Source organism: Sinohyriopsis cumingii, chromosome 8 (genome assembly GCF_028554795.1).
Source record: "Sinohyriopsis cumingii isolate HCF-2022 chromosome 8, ASM2855479v2, whole genome shotgun sequence".
NCBI classification, from domain to species: Eukaryota; Metazoa; Mollusca; class Bivalvia; order Unionida; family Unionidae; genus Sinohyriopsis; species Sinohyriopsis cumingii.
The window spans coordinates 68,148,715-68,172,859 of NC_142968.1; the positions used below are offsets into that span (position 1 = coordinate 68,148,715).

At 33.8% G+C, this 24,145-nt stretch overlaps 1 protein-coding gene across 1 annotated transcript in view; it reads left to right on the top strand.

Annotated features, from left to right (window-relative positions):
* Positions 1-20,814, top strand: part of LOC149793754 (uncharacterized) — a 46,092-nt gene extending 25,278 nt beyond the window's left edge. Inside the window, exons 6-9 of the mRNA XM_089967737.1 lie at positions 3,139-3,277; positions 4,236-4,348; positions 7,635-7,913; positions 10,523-20,814. Coding sequence (XP_089823863.1) covers positions 3,139-3,277; positions 4,236-4,348; positions 7,635-7,913; positions 10,523-10,552 — 561 coding nt within the window. The 3' untranslated portion in view covers positions 10,553-20,814. The remainder of the gene's footprint in view (positions 1-3,138; positions 3,278-4,235; positions 4,349-7,634; positions 7,914-10,522) is intronic.
* Positions 20,815-24,145: the final 3,331 nt, after the last annotated feature.

Here is a 24,145-nt window from a genome sequence, read left to right on the forward strand (position 1 = left end):
GAGAAAGAGAAATTAGAATCGCTTTCTTGACTTGCTATCCTCACCCTCAACCCTTTTCATGCCACTGACAGAACTACAAACCATCACTATTTTGGCATGAGTTTCATGACTCTTGAGAGCAATTCAGATTGATGCTGGGTGCAAAAATTCACTAATTCCGAGATTCTCAGTTGACTTAAATCGGGAATAAAATCACCTTTATCCCATTAAGTGCTGTTTGCAGTTTCTGCCTTGGTACCGATAATGGTCCCATACTGCTGGATTTGATATTAACAGAAATACATTCAGTTGTTATGATTTTGCCTTGTGGCAAGCATTTTAACATATTTTAATCTATCTTTATATAAGAAGTTTTACAAATACTAGTTAAGAAAACTGGGGCCCAACTGGATTTTTAAAAAAAGGCAACTGTACATTATTTAAACACACATTCAATGAAGACAGCTTGTACAAAAAAAATTGATTAAGATGAAATTATAATATGTTGGTAAGTGTTGTTAGAACTTCCCATGAAGAACTACCCATGAAGAACTTCCCATGAATAGCTTCCCATGAAGAACTACCCATGACGAACTTCCCATGAAGAACTACCCATGAATAACTTCCCATGAATAACTTCCCATGAAGAACTTCACATGAAGAACTACCCATGAAGAACTTCCCTTGAATAACTTTCCATGAAGAACTACCCATGACGAACATCCCATGAAGAACTACCCATGAATAACTTCCCATGAAGAACTTCACATGAAGAAATTTTCATGAAGAGCTACCCATGAAGAACTACCCATGAAGAACTACCCATGAATAACTTCCCATGAAGAACTTCACATGAAGAACTTTTCATGAAGAACTACCCATGAAGAACTACCCATGAATAACTTCCCATGAAGAACTTAACATGAAGAACTTCACATGAAGAACTTTTCATGAAGAGCTACCCATGAAGAACTACCCATGAAGAACTACCCATGAATAACTTCCCATGAATAACTTCCCATGAAGAACTACCCATGAAGAACTTCCCATGAAGAACTACCCTTGAATAACTTCCCATGAAGAACTTCACATGAAGAACTTTTCATGAAGAGCTACCCATGAAGAACTTCCCATGAATAACTTCCCATGAAGAACTACCCATGACAAACTTCCCATGAACTACCCATGAATAACTTCCCATGAATAACTTCCCATGAATAACTTCACATGAAGAACTTTTCATGAAGAGCTACCTATGAAGAACTACATATGAAGAACTTCCCATGAAGAACTACCCATGAATAACTTCCCATGAAGAACTTCACATGAAGAACTTTTCATGAAGAGCTACCCATGAAGAACTACCCATGAAGAACTCCCCATGAAGAACTACCCATGAATAACTTCCCATGAAGAACTTCCCATGAAGAACTTTTCATGAAGAGCTACCCATGAAGAACTTCACATGAAGAGCTACCCATGAAGAACTACCCATGAAGAACTTCCCATGAAGAACTTCCCATGAAGAGCTACCCATGAAGAACTTCCCATGAACAGAAATTGGGTGGAATCACAGAATGTATTGGTTGGTTTGTTGAAGACACGTGACTTGTCAGTTGATCCCAGTTGACATTTTTTAAAATCATTTCATCAGTAATTAATTTCAATAACTGGCTATTTTAACAGCAAACAGTGTTGGCTATTTTTGTAATAGATGAGTGTAGGAATTAGTGTACTTACCATCAAAGTGTACGAAGCTAGTGTCAAGGTATATTTTGCTAATTATTTTCAAAATTCACTCATTTTTATAACTCTTTTCACAAAATGCGAGTCTGAAGGGTTGGCAGCACTGCCTTTAATGCTTTTGTATTCTGAGTAGATTATTGCTTCTTGTGTCCTTTTCCTGTTTAGTGAGAAATGTAAAATGGTTTAAACACAATATCTGCATTTGGGTCTGTTAAATGATTTATTTTACATCTGTAATTACATTCAAATTACGATATTCTCAATGTAAATTCACACATAAATGTTGACATATGTGACATTCCATGAATTTTTAGCCCATTCAGAAACTAATTATTATTATGTGAAGATTCATATGCTTATTTTTAATAAGACCAACAGGTTTATTTGTATTCCTGTAAAAGTAGGAAGACAAGATTTGTGCCTTTATATCTGTCTACTGTGTTTTTAATAAATTGTTTTTGAGATTGATTCCTTTTCCAATAGCAGAATGACAAAATAATTTTATTAAATCAAAACAGGCATCATGGCTAAAGTGACATATCAGGAGATCTCAGCAGATCAAGTACGCCTCTTGAAAATTTCAGCTCATGAAGTCAGAGGTATCTTTGTACTCCTAGAGCTTGAACAGATTGCGATGATCTCATACATAATAGTCATCCTTCTCCAACTTTTATATGCATGATCTAGCTTGCTGAGGCAATAATTTAATCTGATAGGTCTGGTGGCCCAGGTCGTATGAGATTATCGGTTTAAATTCAGCAGTCTTGCCACAGGCATAGAAGACTACTTTCAGTAGATTTGCCATTGTGATTTTACTAGGTAGGAAAGGTCATTTGCTACCTTTTCTCTTACCTGGGTACTGTCATCATGGCTTAGGTGTTTATCAATTGTGTTGTTTTGATATTAGGAGTGTGGTTCACCCTTATATGGGGAAGAATCCTTATTCCTTTGAGTGTGACCATGATAGATGTAGGATTCTCATCATTGGCTGCCTATGTTATTTCTTCTTCTGACATTAAAGAGATTGGGGAATGTATTCAAAGAAGAAAGCATCTTCTTAGTAAATTGTGTTTCTCAGAGAAGTCTTATCAGATCACATTATTATTAAACCCTCCCACACCTCCCTTGAAATGCGAGCATCCTCATTAAAATATTGTTCAAGCAAAATTGGTTAAATCTCTACCTACCTAGCACTGGTGAATGGAAGTAAGGAAAAGAATGGGATATTAATGGGAAAGACAAAATTTCATCTTTTTGTGATTGCTGGATTCACGAGGTAGTGGATCATCCTCATGATGTTAATATGATCTGGTAATTTATTCTTGGAGAAATATAATTTACTGTACAATTTGCTTTTTTCATGAAACATTTTGCAGTCATGAGGTATTAAGATAGTCACAAAATCTTCTTCAGATTTCCAGGGATAGAGACAGTTATATAATGGGTGCCCCTCTTCATGAGGCAGCTATGCAGGGTGATGAATGCTTACCCATTTTAATTGAACTCCTCTCCAACTCCAGAACAAATGTCAACATACTCAGCACTGGATCTCGTAAGTAGTTTTCAAATTATGGAGTGACAGTTAATTATTTAGATTTTATGACTAGTCAATTGAAAAGAACTGTTTGATAATTTATGTTAGTGAAGAATGAATCTCAAACTGACATTCAAACTCAAACGTTTTGCTGTTTTAGTGTTTTTGTTTTACCTGTAAATTTTTTGTAGTGACAGTGACAATGTCTTGATCATAACATTAATGTTCCTTATTAATGTTGTTTTTATACCTGGACAGTCTAGGATTCATTTTTTGGCTAAACTTCAATGCAAAAGACTGAAAGAAGAGTGACTAGGTTTGCTATTTGGACCCCAAGGTCAACCCATGTGATTAAATTTACTAATTTTGAGTCTCCAGAAATCTGACAATTTCATGTTGGACGGTTTAGCAGCTCATTGTAGCTGTACAGTTTTTCTTGGAGCTGGCCATTAGCGGCAGATAATAACTAATTGGTTTAAACTGCACCCATTGCTTAATTATTGCAATAACATTCTAAACTTATATTTCATTTTTATTGAGAAATAGTTTAACTAGATTCTGTTTCATTTTTATTTAGAAATATTTTAACCGAATTTGTGTATCATTGGAAAAACAGGATGGTTGTAAGTACTTTCAAATGTGTCTGCACACAGCTAATTTTAGATTCAATTCAATTCAATCCTGGTTGTCAATTTCCATTATTTGTGTCAAGGAATTTATAATCATGGGGATACAGTAGTTACAGGGTGTTTTAGTGGGGAATATTTCAGTCTTTTTGATTTGGTTAAAGTCTTCACTTTTTCATCCAGGTAAAATGGAATCAATCAGGTTCCCTTCGACCCTGTTTAAAACCATGTGACTTCGAAGCCATAACGATGCATATGGTACATATCTTTTGTTGTGTTTAAAATCATGTGACTTAGAAGCAATAGTAAATCCATAACTAATAATTATCCTCTTGTGATTTTAATTTCAGAGTTAACTCCTCTCCATACAGCCCTGCTACATTACAGAGATATTCATAATCAAGTTCCATACAGAAAAACAATATTGGAGTTGATCCGTCATGGTGCAGATATTACAATACCTGTATGTAATATTTATCCTTATAAAGTTACCATATATAGTTGCTTATTAGACGAGTCCAACTGGAAACCACATATACCCAGATCTACCTTTGCATAATGTTTTGGCAGATCTGGGTCTCTGCAGTTTGTTAGGAGGAATCTGTAGAACAAACAGCATAAACCCTGTTATACAGGTGCATTATGCTATTGCAGATCAGGATCTTTGTTGTTTGCAGTTGGACTTGACTTACAAAGGAGTACATACGATATGTAATAGAGTTGATCATTGAATATTAATATTTTTCACTGTCATGATATCATGTAGCAGTTACAGGACACACTGTGACATTACATATAGCAACATCACATACGTGTTGCTATTGATTCATTTAAAGTTTGCCTTGTAGCAAACAGGGATTTTGAATTCATGTTCATTAGAGGCAGTCATATATAGGATTCGTTGTTTCCAGCCAGCCAGCATACATTCCCATTAGAGTAGCTAGTCCTGCCATTTTGTATGGATTGCCATGAAACATTGCTGATATTATTGCCATCAATCTGAAGAAGTAACCATCAACAAATCACTTTAGGGTTATTGACCATTTTGTCCTGCAGCTGAATGTTATGTCTGAATCTTGTGAACACAACTAGACTCAAAGATTTAAGTAGATCACCTTGAACTTGGGAATTTTGTCATCAGCTGAAGATGCTTTTATAAATAAATCTTTGTGTTTCTCTGAGTATTGTAAGAGTTTTTTCCCATTTAGTGTCTGACAGACTTGCATATATAAAGGTTTTCATTTTGTCTGCATTTCAATGAAACTTTATACCTATTATGGTCATAATGTAAAGATGTGACAAATTACTGCTCTCCCACAATTTGCTAGTTGTTGTTATAGGGTTTGACACCATTTTTCAGCACATGATAGGCTATACATGGTGGCCAGTATTAATGGTGGTGGAGGAATCCAGGAAAACCCCAGAAAGAACCACTGACCCATGAAAAGCTACTGGCAAGCTTTCTCCCAATTTGTTAGAGATATTGCTCATTTTGTCATGCAGCCATATTCACTGAATCACAGAATCTTATGAATATAACTAGTCCTGCAGTTTGTGACAGATCACTGAAACTTGGCACATATTATAGTCATCAGTGAAAATGTGATAATCAACAAATCACAATGATCCAATGATTTTTGTTTGAGGCCATTTTTCACTTACAGCTGGATGCATTATGCAACAGAATTTTATGAATGTAACTACTCTTGCAGTTTTTAGTGGATTGCTGTGAAACTTGTTTTATATTATGGTCATCATCAAAGATAATTATGCATTTTGACAGATCACTGCATAGATGCCAACCATTACACTTTTGGCAAAATCATTAGGCTTTTTTTTACTAAATTATGCCTTGCACGTAAATTTATTCAGATTACGCATTTTTGGTATATCCCCCTCCAAAAAAAATTAATTTGTTTTCTCATTTTTATTAACATTCCATTAATCCCACAGACTGTATTCTTTGTAACTACGACATAAGAGTATGCTTGTTCGTAGACTTGCATGCACTTTCCTAACAGTATTATGTTCTATTTATAACAGCTGCCCTGTTTCCAAGAAACATGTTGGTTTCTAATTACAAACTTTTGACCTCAGATTCTGTGTAAAGCAGCTGTATAGCATAGGTTATGAGTTAACAGACTGGTATTCTAACTTTTAATCTTTGGTCACAGATTCTTTGTTCTAATTTATATCTGGTACAGAACCAGTCTGTAGGTATTTGGTGCTAAAGGTCAAGTCAGATTTATTCTGGTCGATGAATGTGTTAGAGCAGAAATGTTTTTCAAATAATTTCACAGACAGATTAGGAAAAGATGAAAAACTGATTCAGAGATGAATACATGAATTACACAATACAGTATTCCATTCTAGGGCAGCTCCGTACCCCTTTACAGGCTGTGTGGAAAGGATTTTAATATTGGTCAAGGTCGTAAAACAAAGAAACCTTGAATTAGCTTGTTTTAATAACTCCAGTACTAAGGTTACTGCATCAGTGATGACTGGAATTCATAAAGGAAATGCATTCTAAATTTTGAAAAATGTCTCCATCATTGTACATATCAGGTTGTATCTGTCATAGGATGCACCATGTTGCAGGAAAAGCTGTTGATAAATTAGAAGTAGAATTCTGAAGTATCAAGTTGGCACTCTACCTGACAATGCACTTCATGTGGACAGAGTTGATTTTTTTCTTCTTATCTCGCAGCTAAAAGACCCAATAACTGGAAGATATAAATGTCCTCCTTGTCAGGTTATGAAAAGAATATTGGTTCTTTACCATTCTAATGCTAACTGTGAGAGATTGTTCAGTATTGTTAACAAAAAAAAACTGAATTCAGATCCAGGCTCTGTAATCCAGGACTTTGTGCTCTACTGGTGTGCAGAACATTCATAGTCTCAGCTGGTACAAATTGTTTTGAAATGCAATATGAGAGTCTGTTGCTTTTTAAGGCTCACAGTGTTATATACGAAAACTTGAGCAGTAATTGATGTTAAAAGTCCAGAGGGATAAATAAATCATTTTGTACATATGCTTATTGAATTTTTATCATGTTATATGTGGATTACTCTTTTTCTGCCTGGATTTTTCTTTTTGTCCACTTGGATTACACTTTTTCCTCGCCAGGGGTTGGCATGGATGTCATTGTACTCACATTACATTCAGAAAAGTTAAGCCCTTTTTTGAACAAGAGACTCATCTCTTATGGGTAGGGGTGGGAGACATGAGAAATGAATGTACATTTACATGAAATATTCATCATTCCTCTGATTAAATTAATTAATTCAGTACACTACTAATTTGTATTGAATAGAGCTGTAAATAAGGCTATGTACAGCTCTTGTATTTTTTAATGCCCCAATGCTGGCAGTGGTTGCGTCTTAATTTTGGTCATGTTTTTTTGTCCACACATGCATGTTGAGTTGCTTGGTAGCAAGTTTGAGCGAAAATGATATAATGTTGACAAATAAAATGTTGCTGATAAAATACTTGCATTTATATTTAGATGACCTGCTTATAGTTCAAGGCTATGAGTCATTTTTATAAAAAAAATGTTTGAATGTATTTTTTTAATTAATTGTTTCATTAAGATCTTGCTGACAGGATTAAGCAAAATCCACTTCATGTAGACAAATGAACAAGTCTACCTGATTTGAAATTTATAGTTTTATGGTCTGCAGTTAGGACGTGCATGTTTTAATAAAATAGTTTGGGTTCTTATTGAGCCTTTAAATCAAATTATTTTCAGGAAATAAAGAGCAGTAAGACTGTGACGATGCTTGTGATTGAATCTCGAGATTTTGAGCTTTTGCGTGAACTTTTGAATAACGTAGAGGCTGGACAGTGCCGCAAATTATTGCAGCAAACTACAAGATCTGGTGACACTTGTCTTCATGTGGCCTCTGGACTGTCCCGAGTCGAGTCTCAGTACAAGACAGCATTACTGCGTTACCTGATCACCAAAGGGGCAGACTCTAACATGGCAAACAATGCAAAGGAGCTGCCAAAAGAACTCAGTCCGCAAGAGGTGAATTAAAACATTCATAGTGTTTATGATTTGTATGCCCCACTCTTTGCAGTCCATCCATTTTTCTATCTTCCCACACCAGGAATCTTGTTAATGAGAATAGATAGAAAGCAGTAAACTTAGAGAAATGATATTTGATATCAGCTTTTGTTTGTATAAAATATACAGTGTATTCTGATTAGATTTTTGTGCCATTAATTTAGAAGAAGGTTTATATTTTTTCTAAAATAATTTTTTTAACTTACTGATAACCTTGTTAGCATCATCGTGGAAGAGCAAGATTGCATAGACAAATTGTGTTTTATAGGCATGCTTATAGTCCATGGTAAATGACCTGTTTTCGCTTTGTCCAACAAAATTTTAGTCTGGATATGAACTTAAATCTAGAATCAAGCAATTTGTCTCAAAATTTAAGTCCAGCTTTTAATTAACCATTCAAAAGTCTTATGTCATGGCATAATTTTAAGGCTTGTGCTGGTAAAATTTGGGCCTGACTAGATTTTCCTGTCATTAATGCAGTGTTTCCATCATTATATGAAGTTTTGAACCTTTTCAATATGTGCTTTGTATATCTGATGCATACATTTGTAACAAATACAGATATACTTTCCTAATTCCTGTACAGTTGTCCAACACATTGGATAATATGCAGAGTTTAGATGACAGAATTCACTAATTGGATTACAGAAATCACTAATTAGATGACTAAATTCACTAATTAGATGTCAGAGTTCGCTAATTAGCATGTTACTGCATGTAAAATTTATATATTTTTCAAATATTTACAGCTAATAAGTTGAAATGCTTTGTTAATATATGTGAAAATTGATGAAAGATAGTAAGATCGGAACACATTTTGCACACATTATGTCATGAACGCTAGGCATCTTTCCATGCTGCTCCAAGGTTAGACAAACTTAGACCCTGGATTCACTAAATTTCTGAATACTTCTCCATGGATTAAGATTCAACATTATATTCTTTGTAATATCATAAGTTTTGTCATTTATTCGAGGAAAAGATGCAGTAAGGATTATAGTGTATGGTTTTGAAATTGTTCAGTTTAAAAGTTTGGTTCTTAAAAATATAAAGGATGAATTATTCAGATTTAAGGAATTCTCAAGTTTTCTTCAAAACTCGAAGAACGAGCCTATTTTTTTTATTTTAAACATATGGCTACATTTTAGCCATGATGTCTTCTGAGTGCTTGATGTAAATTTAAATTTGAGCAAGAAAATTTGACAAATTTAAAGAAACTGGAGTGCAGGTGAAATATGTGATACGACAAGATTGGTCTGGTGTACATAAAAATAATTAAATGCAACAAGTCATGGTGGTTGACTATTGTCACACAGGTGACATGGCACTGATGGTCAGGTGTACATTAAAATAATTAAACACAACAGGTGGTGGTTGACTAGTGTAACAATGGTGACTTTCACATTGATTGGTTTCTGCTGGATGAAAAATGTTTGCAGTTCTATAATTCTTGTATCCACCTTTTGTTATTGCTATGTTTGGGTGAGAATATCACAATAACACTCATGTTTTACAGTCACAAATCTAATTTGTTCTTATTTCAAATTTAAACTTTTATTTTTAAAAATTACCATATATACTCACTTTTAGGTCATGTCCAACTGAAAGCTTCATGGACCCTGATCCTGGCACATTATCTTGGTCTGTGTTGTTTTCTCAACTGATTAGTCTGTTATGACTTTATGGTCTTGAACTAAGTAAAGAAAGAAAGCCAAAAACAGCAAGTTTTGTAAAATTCAAAATATAATTTTTTTCCCTAATATGCAAAGTGAAAAATTAAAATTAACTTACAGTATGGTGAGCGAAATCCTAAATATTCCTAAATATTCTTTCACACATCCATATGTATCAAGTAATCCAATGAGTTTGAGTGGTAATCTGAATGAAGTTCAATCTGTTGTGCAGATGTGCCAGTAGTATTGATGAATGACAATGATATAATCCAAATGTAATGATGAATCAGAATAATATAATCCAAACTGTCTTTAAATGAATTCATAGTGATTCTGAAACAACTGTTAACTTCAAACATTGTTATTCCAATGAATAATTGAACTCATTAAATAAAATCCTTTTATGTAGAAAGCTGAGACACAATTACTTAAAATAGAAGAGGGTGGATGACTTGTTTACAGTGCAGTCAAACTTGTAAAATAAAGTTCGAGTACTTTAACCACTAGCCATTCAGGAATTAGGTAGTCTGGTTTTTCCAGAAACCCATGACCTGAAGTCGTATCATATCAATATGTTTACTTGGATCCGAGTACATACAATGTTTTTAAGAATGACCTTATCTTATAATACAGTTATAAAGATTAGTAGTATTTAATATGTTAATTAGTAAATGATCCGTATAATTCATAATCATGAAATAAATACACATAATATAGATTTACATAACTTCTTAACAAGCTGCATAGACCCAGGTCTGCTGGCACTTTATATGATGTCATATCTTGATCTGTGCAGTTTTTTAAGTTGGACATGACCTTCAGGCAGGGATGTTTGATTTGATTCAGGTTCCTGTGATTATAATATTTAATCCATTCAGCAAATATTATTTTTTTCAGTGGAGAAACTTGAGAATCCCCAATACATGAGGTTGTCACTGACTGATACAGATGATCTCAGCACAATCTTCACCAAAAAGAGGAGAGGTCATTGGTGCACAGATCATGCCTGTGCTTATGTTTATGTTTTTCTCTACAGACATGGCCCATCTGCTCAATAAACCAAATTAAATTGGTGCCCTCACCCTAACAAAGTGATGTCCATTACACAGATGGCCCATGGTACAGACTAATTCAGTCAATAATATGTGTGAACATTGAAATGTTATAGCATTCCTTTCATGTTTTATCATTTTTTTTGTGTCTAGATGCTTTATGCCTTTGATTGTTTTAAGATTTATTCCAATCACTGCCCTGACTCAGTTATATACCTAAATATTTTTTAATCTGATTGGATGAAGATGATTCTGTTTTAAGTTCGGGCACCCGAAAAGCCTTAAGGATGTCTGAAAAGTTAAGACATTTAGGTAAGACTGCATCCAGGTGCCCTCAGCTGATTGTCATGGTATAGCATATCAGCTGTTAGCTTCTCATTTGAGATAAGAAGATAATGAGATAAGATGATTCTAAGTATGCTTGAAATGCATTCTTTCCATTCTTATTTAACTTAGAATTGCCGAATTGGCATAAGGAATCACAGTACAGATGTCGCCAACAGTTTTTGTGTTATTTCTAATGGTAACACTTTTAAGCAAATGCATTCATGGTACTCAGGTTAAAGCATTCAGAGTACTCAGATTAAAGTATTCACATAACTCAGATTAAAGCATTCACAGAATTCAGATTAAAGCATTCACATTATTCTGATTAATTTAATACAGACATCTTTGTTTGTCAGCCAGTCCATCAGATCCAGCACAAAGGACTATGTTTCAGCTTACCTCCAAACTCTCAGGTTTTTTCTTCAAATATTTTCCTAGAACTATTGTGTGGTACATCTATTTATTTGTGTTGATATATTATGATTGATTTTGTTTTTTAATTTCTGTTAGAGATCCAAAACTAATTACATCTTGGTTAAAAAAATGACTAGTTTAGTAAAATTATGACCAAACTAATGTGGCAAAATGTTAACACTGAATTTGAGAAAAAGGATTTTGTGTATTGCCTGGACTTTGGTTTTGCTGATGGTATGATTTGTTACAGCACTTAATGCAGTTACAAATATACTGGACCTACATACACACAGTTGTGAAATTATTCTGGTGCTCCAGCAGTGAATAATTTGGATGGTCTCCTATTTGAAAATTTCTTGCTGAAGATTTTTCATACTGTTATGGTAGCGATGGTTGCATGTCCCTGGAAACTGTTTTTATAATTAAGGGTATGTAAGACCTTTAAATGATCAGTCCGTGCAAATTTTTGTGGACAGAATCCGTGTATTTGATTTAGTGATGAATAAATGCTGTCATTTGTGCTTATTTCATGTAAAGTTTGTTGCTTGAGTGTATAAATTTTTCATTGCATAAATAATAAAAATTATTGTATTGCATGTATAAAAATGGTAAGATGGGCAGCAATGGCATTGGTTTTAACATCATAAATGTTGCGATTCTATGTTAAATATTTTTAATCAAAAAGTTTTTGAATGTCTTTTATGATGGTGATGCATGATGCTGTTTGCAGGTGAGTAAAAAGCAGTCTTTGGAAGCCTTTAGTTATTTCTTCCTTTATTTTCAAAGAGTTCATCAATGCTGATATTTTTGGGAGGAGAAAATATTTTGATTAAAATAATAGATTGGATTTACCAAAGAATAATTGGGATTCAAGGACCTGAAGATAGAGATGGCAGTTGATTTTAGTCTTGCTTGCATGAGCAGGTGGTGATCATGACATCTAAAACATTGTTGTCTTTGTTAATAGTGTAAGATTTGTATGTGCCACCCTTGTGGCAGAGCATATTATGCCATGACCCTGTCTGTCCATCTGTCTTTCACATTAACTTCTTCTTTTCAACGTGATAGCTTCTGTATGCAGTCATTTACAGTTAACAAATTTTGGGGTCTTTTTTTCCATCAGGGGTAAGGAAGAATCCTCTTAATTTCATGATCAAAAGGTCAAAGGTCAGGGTCATTGTGTCTGAAAGGAGGTCAGTTTCAGTGAAAGAAAAATGGTATTCACATAATAATTTTAGTACAAGACCACATACGTTGACCAAAGTGTCTGGAGGGCTTGCAGCTAAGGTATGAAAGAGATATGCAGTAAACATCAAAGGTCAAGGTCATTGTACCTCAAAGAAAATGGATTTTGCAGAATACCTTTTGTTTTTGTTAGTTACTTGACCAATGTATGTGGATGACTTACACCTATGGTAATAAAGAAAGCTTTTGATTTTGGGGTGCAGAGGTCAGAGGTTGTGGTAAATTGAGTAAGAAATACTCATTTCTACACAGTAACTTTAGTTCAGGAATACAAACTTTGAAGGTCTAGGTCATTGAGATCCATTGGGCCTTGATCTCCAGAGTCAATACTACTCTGCTAGTACCCACAGGAGGACCATTAAATATTGGCAAGGCAAATAATGTGCTGTTGATGGTAGCTTTGTTTGTTAAAGAGTTTGATCCATGTTATCAGGCAAGATATACTGCATAGTGGGATCCATGTTTTTAAGCATGATATATTGCATAGTGGGATCCCTGTTGTTGGCTAGATATACTGCATAGCAGGATCCATGTTATCAACAAGATATACTGCATAGTGGGATCCCTGTTGTTGGCTAGATATACTGCATAGCAGGATCCATGTTATCAACAAGATATACTGCATAGTGGAATCCATGTTGTTAGGCTAGATATACTGTATAGCAGGATCCATATTATCAAACAAGATATACTGCATAGTGGGATCCATATAATCAGGCAAGATATTCTACATAGTGGGATCCATATTCCATGAAAACATCTTATTCTCTGTGAATTCTATCCCAGTTGCAATACCAAATCAGACTTTGGCTTTATTATACTCTCAGTATTGCAGGCTATCTTGATCTGATGGAAAGTAATGATACAAAACTGTTCTTGAAAAAGTTGACATTATTTGCAGCTAAATATTTCTTAATGCTTGATTGATGGGCATACTTTTGGAATTTTTTAATTGAGGCACAAGTTATGGAACTGTAAATATGAATTTTTAATTTTTTTATAATTTTTTTTTATTTTAAGAGTTTTATATATATGTATATTTGCAGCATTTTGTAGGATATTGTTTGTTACACTGTATTTTAAATTGTGCTTTTGTAATTTTAGTGTCACTATATGGCAATGATAGTGCTGTAATAAAAAGTGTCACTAGATGGCAAGAGTAATGATGTAATGTAAGTGTTACTAGATGGCATGGACAGTATTGTAATGTGTCACTAGATGGCATGGATAGTATTGTAATGTGTCGCTAGATGGCATGGATAGTATTGTAATTTAAGTGTCACTAGATGGCACACTTAGTGATGTAAGTGTCACTAGATGGCATGGATAGTGATGTTTGTAAATAATCATTTCAGGTATTCACTCAATTAATCTACCTATGTTGTGTATGATTTTCTTTGCATAACATTTGTTACAGTCTTGAATTGATTTTCATCTTTTCAGGTTTATTTCCTGCTATGATCTTCAAGGCAGCAGAATTTTGTCATTGTTTCCCAATCTAATTATGGTTTGCCATGGTTACAGGATTTAATGTTTTCGTGTTAAATATTTCTTCTCCATTCATACATCGTATTACATTTAAGAATTATATTTCCTTTCCTATGATGACTGAATTTCAGTTCAACAAATTTTAAAAATTGAATTGTAAATTATGAATAGTAATAATAAGCAATATAATTGCATATAAGCCAAGTCCAACTGTAAAAAAATATAGACCCTGATCTGCTGTTGAATAATTCACTGGCAGGTCATTGTGTTTGCTGTTCTGATTACTCCAAACAAACTGTATAGACTCAGATATTCCAGTACATTATTATCAGCATGTCATAGTTGTTATTCTGTGGACTATAATAAACATCAACTTGCTTATGTTCATTCTTTGTAGTAATATTGGAGGATCAGAAATCTTTGGCTTGAGAAACCAATATTCTCACACACAGAATCATCATAGAAAGCAGAGAAAAGATTGTAACGACACAAGACATAAAAATCTAGGGACATCGTCATCATTCATCGTGATCATTGTTATTCAGTAATTCATACGAATTGATGTGCATTTCAAAGGTATCCATGCAAAGGTTCAGTTCATATCTTTCAGATGCATTGCTATCAGTTAAAATCATTAAAGAAATAATAAAATCTGCATGGCAACTTTTTTCTATTGAGAGATTGAATATTTTTTTGTTGTCAGTATACCCTCCCAATTCTTAAAACTTTTTGAGTGTGAAACTAGGCCTCAAAACTCTACCATCAGATGTGATCCTTACTGTTAGCATACAGAAATTGTAATTGAAATGCTTGTAAGGGATTCAAAGTTATGAAATTCCTGAAAATTTTATTTGTAATATCAGTTTATGTCATTAAATGGATTTGTATTTGATGAGGACTTAATTAAAACACACTCTCTCACTTGTATGACTCCTTTTGGACTTTTAGCACAGGTTTTGTCTGCTAAACCTTGTGAAATTATTGGTCTTCATGTGGCAGTTGTTTTCCAGACCATTAGATAAGCAGGAATTCTTGATTAATTAATCCAGAAGAGCTGTTTTCTAATCAGTGTTTAAATATATCATGACCATTTTCACGAAAATATCATTGGAAGTGCACAAAAATAAAGAAAGTACACAAAAATATCATAGAAAGTACACAAAAATATCATTGAAAGTGCACAATAATATAGAAAGTACACACAAATATAGAAAGTACACCAAAATTTCATTGAAAGTGACCATCCCAGTGGCCTAGTGGTTAGAGCGCCCACCTCAGATGTGGGAGGTCATGGGTTTGAACCTTGGCCAAGTCGTACCAAAGACTTACAAAAATAGTACTAACAGTTGCTTGGCTAGGTGCTCAGCATTAAGAGGTTAGTGTTAGGACTGTTCGGCCTGGTGTCAGGATATTGTGACTGGGTGGACGTGTCTGCGGCATTATGCCCTAGTGCTGGACATCACTATAAACTGCCATACTGCAGACATCATAGTGACATGACTGAAAAATTGATAAAGCTACATTAAAAATCCAAATCACACACACTAATGAAGATTATCCAGAGGCACAGGTCTGATGACTAAAATAAAATAATCTTAGGAGAATGTTTACACTGTATGGTATTCAGTTTCCTTCTTTCAACATCAGTATAGTTTTCAGTTTCCATCTTTGAACATCAGTATGGTATTCAGTTTCCATCTTTTAACATCAGTATGGTATTCAGTTTCCTTCTTTGAACATCATAATGGTATTCTGTTTCTTTAAACATCATTATGGTATTCAGTTTCCATCTTTGAACATCAGTATGGTATTCAGTTTCCTTCTTTGAACATCATGGTATTCAGTTTCCTTTGAACATCATTATGGTATTCAGTTTCCATCTTTGAACATCAGAATGGTATTCAGTTTCAATCTTTGAACATCATTATGGTATTCAGTTTCCTTCTTTAAACATCATTATGGTATTCAGTTTCCTTCTTTCAACATCATTATGGTATTCAGTTTCCTTCTTTGAACATCAGTATTGTATTCAGTTTCTTTAATTTTTGTTGTCTCTGATATTTAGGTTTCATTTGAGAAGGTACAGCGAGTTACATTCCTTCTGTGTTGTTCATGTTAATGTGCAGCTTATGGTAAGATAGTTATTCACTTTGACACCTAGATATTTTGAATTACTAGTCGCATTTTATACTTAAGTACATAGTTTGTAAGGGGAGATTACTTTATGCTTCCATTTGATTCTTATCATTTCACATTTTTCAGGATTGAATTCCATTAAACACTCATTCAAATTTGCCACATTTATTTAGTTATGGATGGCATCCAAGTTTATTGTAATATCTGGTGTGGCAATAAAGATAAAGGTGACATTTTTCACAGATTTAACTGGTATTCTCATCTACAACAGTCATGCTATTTTTCATATCATTATAATAGACTCAGAAGTATAAAACCAGTCTGTGATAAAAGAAAGTGAAAAATGTCCTTAAAACAGAGGTATCATTTATATAGAGGTGAAATATGTATCTATTTTAAATGTATTAAAATTTGATGTCCTTAATGGACACATTTTCTTTTTATCAAGGTGTGCATGCACACAGGTTTCACTGTACAACCATTTGATCTCTTTGATAGCTTGGTTGGGAGAGCAGCTAGTATGTGATTTTGAAGCTTGTGGATTTGAGACTTTGTAGAGATATGTCTATTATTCCAGTTTATAAGCTTTTATTGAATCAACTCTAGTCCTGGTAAGACTGGGACTTGTACTTGGATCACCACAGACTGAGCTAAGTGCTCTGCCAGCAGGGTTATCATCACTGACATAGATAAATGGCACATGCACTTTCGTATTCCAAGTAGAATGTATCTACATGTCCATTTGTCCACTAAATGCAAAGGTTAAAAATAATGTCCTCTGGGGTCACTTTAAATTCATTGGTTGGAATAAACAGGTGTTTTTATTACATTCAGTGAACAAATTTAGTCAAACTGCATTCAGATTTTTTTAAAATCTTGAAAAAGTTTGCTATGTATGGTCTTTTGGATGTATCATTTTTTATTAAAAGTTGGTGTATTTATAGAAAAATTATTAACAGGAAAATCATGAAGTCAGAAAGTTCTGTGGGTTCTGAACTTGAATAACATCATGAGTTTCTTTGAGAATTTTTCTTGTTGCATGAGATATCACAGGGCCAGGCATGGCTGCTTTACCATTAGTTTCAGATTTTTCCTCATGTTTGCTGAACCCTTAGCTTCATTTTTGGCAAACCCAGTTTCATCATTTTCAAATAGTAGTATTACATGCTTATACTTTAAAATCAAGTCTTGTTCGATGTTTGCATTGCACTTGTGCAGTGTATCTTAGAGATGCTTTAGAGAGCTTTTGTACTGTAGATTTATCTTTTTATTTAATACATTAACCGATCATGAGATAGAGGTCTCCCATATCAATATTGTCTCTGTCATTGTTTTAATGTAAACTTGAAGTTTAAGTCTTAATTTTTCGTTTTAAAGTATGGTTTTCAAATTTTTTGTAAGACATCATAGAAAGAGAGACTGGCTGTTGTCTTGAACTCATGTTGTACATTGTTGATGACTATGTAAATTGAATTAACCATCCATATTTCATGATAACCTCATGACTGGTATTAGTACATGTATGGTCTAGCATTTTGCATCAGTCATTGTTTGTATTGGTTAATAATTGCAACGTATAATGTTTTTTTTAACTGTCAACATCAATGCCTGAATATTTAGAATCCCACAGCACCTACAGTTTAGTTTGCTGACACTATAATTGATTTGATCCCAACATTCCAATGCCTTATCAGGCTTAACCACCCCCACACCAAAAAAACATCCATCCATCATAAAACATTACTCATTTAATACAAATGTCACTCTAGAGAGGAAAATATTACTTGAAATCAACAAATGCAGCTTTTTAAATTGACAAATACAGTCTTTTAAAATAAACAGTGCAGTCTTTTGAAATTGACAAATGCAGCCTTTTGGTCAGAATATTGTTTGATACGATTTTTGGGTGGCAGGGCCCAAGTATAAAAATCATTTTTAGAAGATCAAATTGTGGATCAGTTTGATTGTTAGTAAAATCTGCAAGTAGTTGATCAAGCATCTGATGAGCTTGACGTTTAGTCAAGATTTTAATGAAATGTTTGAACGTAACCTGATGTGAAAACATATTTGACAGTTTGAATACTCAGCACATAATGCATATAAAGTCTCTCATTGGACTCCTCACGTTGTAAATACTTTTGAAGCTTAGTTTTTCCAAAGAATTTGATGAATCTTGAAGAAGAAAAAAACTGATATTAGCAATCTCTAAAGGCAAAATGATAGGTTTTTCTTTATTATGTAGTGATTGATCTAAAACTGGGCTGTTTATCTATTCTGAAGCTACATTCAGGGAAAAAAATTAAAGTAACATGCTTCAAAGAAGACTAAAGAAGCATGATTTGTGGATCATTACATTTTTATTTAATTGATGTATACACCCTAGCCAATTAATGGGATGCTCTGTTGTCAGTTCAGTCGACAATTTTTATCCAGTGGAACCTGTCTTGAAAGACCACAGTTTCTGCCAAAACATAATGGTCTCTCATGACAGGTCATAGCACTATATAATCAAACAACCTGTACATAGAGGACCTGTTTTCTTAAGACATGTGGTCTCTCATAGCAGTGGTTTCTCAAGACAGGTTTTACTGTATATACTATTCCAGTGTTATTTATTGAAAAATTATTGATATTGCTGGATAGTTTAATTAGGCTTACTTGATTCTGTTTTGTGCTCATAATATGTTTATCTCTATGTGTGTGATACTTGCTTCTATGTACACAGATATGTGTTTTGTAGCTTGGCAAATAGTGTTTGTTCAGCCCCTTGATACATATACAATACAAATACAGGTCAACTGCCGATTGTTTATGAAATGGCAAATAATATTTGGCATACAGTGTTTTGATTTTCTTTGAAGCACATGGATACATTTGCAATAACAAATACAGGTCAGCTGTTGATCAGTAATTGTAAAATAAAAAATTCATTATTTTGAAAATGTATAGTAATTGAGTATATTTGATGAAAGAATTATTTCAGTCCTGTCTTTAGTACTGATCATTATTTTGTTGAATTAGATTTATTATGCCACTTAAGCAGTAGAAGAAGCTTTACTTCAGTGCTATCGATTGTACATTGGCAAGTCCATCTTGAATATTCTTTAATGTGATTAGCAATTAGCCAAATTAGCTTTGGTAATCCTGGATATGTGCTCCTGTAGCTGATTTTGATGAGATTTTCATGACATTTATATTTTTTATTTAATGAGTAAAACCTGAAAAATGACTAATGGAAAACCCATCATAAAAAACAGCTTTTTATGCACAATTTAACTGTTATAAAATGTCATGATCAATTAATGAGAAATCAGCTGTCTTGAAAGACCACATTATGTTTGTGATGGGGTGGTCTCTCCTCATGACAGGTATCTTTATAGTTGTCTTGCACTTTTGAACTTAATTTATTGGAAACCATCTTGGCACAGTTATACAGATTCTGATTGGTCTATGTAAATGAAATATGATTAGCCTGTTCACATGCATATGATAATTGACTGGCATGTTTACATGCAGATGAGATTTGATTGGCCTATTTACATGCATATGAAAGTTAATTGGCATATTGATATGAACTTGAAATTTGATAGGCCTGATTACATGCATATGAAATGTTATCAGCCTGTTCATATGCTAATGAAACTTGATTGGCCTGTTTACATGCACATGAAATTTGATTGGCCTGTTTACATGCATATGAAATTTGATTGGCTTGTTTACATGCATATGAAATTTGATTGGCCTATTTATATGCATATGAAATTTGGTTGGACTGTTTACATGCATATGAAATTTGATAGGCTTATTCATATGTGGATAAAATTTATATTGATTCTAATGCAGTTGGAACATTTTTTCTTCATGTTTTATTCATCTTTTGCACTTGTTGAAATTTGACCTTTTATTTCAGCAAAATTATTTCATAGAAACTGCACAGATTTCACAAATGAAGTTTGATATGTAAGTTTATATACATAGGAAGATGACATGATTAGAATTTTGTGCCATGTTAATGATTTTTACAAGCTGTATCAGGTTGGGGGAGACATGTTTGTAAAACATGCAAACTTACACATTTGTTGTACCATGTTTTAATACAATTATTTTGTTTTCAAAGATCTTCTCACTATATGACTGAAGTGAACTTAAAGACTTACTTGTAAGTGCAGGACAGATATGACCACCATCCACATACACATAAAATAATGACACCTGTCTTCATGTACATAACAAATGACCCTAATCCACATGTGCATAAAGGGGCAAATTTTGGGATCATTATGATGCAATGGTGTATTGTAGTTTATTTCAGTTGTGAACTTTAATTTTGCCAACTACTGTAAATAGAATTTAAAATTCTTTTTTTTCTTCTCTTGGAGTTTCAATCTTTCTTAAGAAAAATACTTTAAAAATGGAGTTAAATTATGAATGGCAAAAAAAAGTAGCAGTAAAGGTTTCATTTTTAAAAAATATAAAAGTTATGTAAGATGTTTTATGTTTATAAATAAAACTACCAAGACTAGCATATTACAGTTTTCATTTTATTCCTGTGCTTTAAAAAAAACATCAGATATGGTGAAACCATTGTCTGTCTATGTCCACATCTAACCTGCTGATGAACATTTTGTGTAACTTTATCGTTTATAATAATGTTGTTCCTATGGTGACCATCTTTGAGAGTGGAGTCATTGACTTCCATGCCCGAAGTCTCTGTATTGGGGTAAAAGGTCGCATGTACAGAATTTCTAATTCTAATGACATTTTTAACTATGGTGACCATCTGTGAGAGTGGAATCATTGACTTCCATGCACAGAGTCTCAGTACTGGGGTAAAAAGATCAAATGTACAGAAGTGCTAATTGTAATGACATTTTATCATATGATGACCATCTGTGAGAGTGGAGTCATTGACTTCCATGCCTGTATTCTCTGTATTGGTGGTTTAAAAGGTCAAATGTACAGAAATTCTAATTGTAATGATATTTCATCCTATGGTGACCATCTGTAAGAGTGGAGTTGTTGACTTCCATGCCTGTATTCTCTGTATTGATGGGTAAAAAGGTAAAATGTACAGAAATTCTAATTGTAATGATATTTTATCTTATGGTGACCATCTGTAAGAGTCATCAACTTCCTTGCCTGGAGTCTCTGTATTGGTGGTTTAAAAGGTCAGATGTACAGAAATTCTAATTGTAATGACATTTTAATATATTTTTTAACCAAAAGTTTACATATGCAGTCATTGATGGATTTTGCATTCAGAGCCCCGAGTTAATATCGGGTGTGGGGTGAATATGTAGTGAAATGAAGTGGAATTTGTGATGGCAGCCATTTGCAACGAGTCTTGGATTGCGTCTGCACAAGCACACCTGTATATCAATATGTATTCTCTTTCTGGTCAGTAACTTATTTCAGTACATCTGTGGAGACCAAATGCGCAGTGTGGGTGCATCATGGGATGAAGGTGGCACACCTGAACTAGGCCTTTGTGACCTGCCTTATATTTGTTTTGTTTAAAATATATTTTCAAAATCTTCTGTGGGTTCTGATTGATACATCTTTTCAAAAATTGTCCAAAAAATTGTATAGTGTGAGTACATCATAGGTTAAACATGTGTAGAGCACATCTGGATCACTGTGAAACACTTTCTCAGGTTAAATTTAAATTAAAAACCGAGAACCATGGTACCTCAGTCGGAAGAATATCGGACACATTATCCAAGGTTTGCTGGTTCTGTATTCACCAGAACCAGCCTGGATTGTCTGTCTCAGTGTGTCCTTATGAAAGGCAATTAGCTCCCACAACCATGGTATGATAAAATCAATAAGGTGTTAAATGTGCCAATAAAAACAACAAAAACAAAGAACAATGCCCACCAAGATCAGCTTGGGTCAGCTGCCTCAGCCTGTGCATGCTCAAATTTCTGTGGCATAACAAGTCCAATAATGTGATAAAAGTGCCATTAAAACCAAGCATTCAAACATGTTCTCTTTTACTGTTGATAAATGAAAAGCGCAATCAACTGAATGAGAAATAAAATCAAACTTCATTAAGGTAATCTTAAATATGAACCATAAATCTGTGTTGATGATACTGATGTCTTTGCCAATATGGTAAAACTGCAGAAACCAAGGTTCTATATTCAAGGGAAACAAATTTTAAGTCAAAGAAGGGTCTGTAACTCTGATAAAATTTTGACATGAAAGGAAATTACAAATAATTAGATCTTCATGATAATGTTCCTCCAAAGGTATTCTTGCAGTCTTTCAAAATTTATCAAATTATTAACATATAAACTTTAATCATGCTTAGTTTATACACACCTATATTAAGTGAGCTTCTTATGATTTTATTTTTTATGTTCTGGTGTGATTCTTCAAATGATAAAGCCAACAAAATGTTTTTTTTTCCCCACCAAGTACTGCTGAATGAGAATTTTTTGTTTAATTTCAGTACACCAAACATAAGTGACATCATTGGTGCCAAAAGGTGATCACTGAATGGGTGAGAGGACCAAGATTTTTTCAATTTGTGCATGTTCAGATGACAGTCATAATATGTATCAAAGTTTGACAGCTATCCGTCAGTTGCATTCATAAGATTGTATCTTACACTGAAGGGACCCCGTGTGGCCAAATGGTCGTACGCACTTGCCTAAACTGATCACTGCCATCTTACCTCCGTCTGTGTGGGTTCAAGTCTTGGGCCTGGCCTTTGTGTGTATATATGTAAGCAGGCAGTAGCTTCCCATTGGTCAGTGGTTCTTACTGGTATTTTACCCTGAGCTCTTCGTCCACTATTTATACTGGTTGTCAAGTATATCCTATTGTGTGCTGAAAAATGGCATTATATTCATAGCTGTCCTACACTGCATTAACCAGCAGGGCAAACTCCAACAAAAGTATACTGCTTTATTGATCTGGACAGCTACAAATGATATGGCCCTTTAATTATAAACTGCTACTTACCATGCTGAGTAAAAAATATTACTCCAGACTTGAAAGTTGGAAGGTTTGGGATACATTCAACATACCTTGAAGACAAAGGGCCATAACTCTAACTAAGATTGCTGGAGGATTGGTTATTATGAGCATCTCCTGTTGATGACCATACAAAAGTTCATTCTGATCTATTGAAAGCATGGAGACTAGTTGCATTTACAAGATTCTATCATGCACATGAGACTTCATAAAAGAAAAGGGTAAAACTCGAACAAAAATTCAGTGTGAAAAGTGATGTGTCAGCAGATGATGACCACAACATTTCTAATTTCATGCTGATCCAATGAAACACGAGAGGTTAGCTGCATTCAGTGGATTCTATCTCACTGCATCCATCTCCAAGTCAAAAATAACAAAATAATTCTAACTAGAGTGAAGCCTGATAGTGTTTTCACAAGACAAGTCGGCTTGTCAATGTTAATTACACACAATGCTTCAAATCTGTTGAGAGATAGTTATATAGTAGTATAGTTACTATATTGTATGTTAATGTTGGTGTCATGTATCTTCTTGACCATACATATATATATATATATATATATATATATATATATATATATATATATATATATATATATATATATATATTAGATCACATATATGATCATCACCAATGTCTGCGTGGGTTCAAGTCTAGGATTCAGCCAATGTGGGTAAAGTGAGAAAGCATGCCAGTAGCTTCTCGTGGATTGGTGGTTCTTCCTCCACCATTAATACTGGCCGTCATGTATAGCCTATCGTGTGCTGAAAAAATGGCATTAAACCCCACAACAAAAACAACATATATGATCACTTTCTCTCTGTAAAAACAAAAAAGTATTCATACAACCAATTCATAACTTTGAAACTTTTCTTA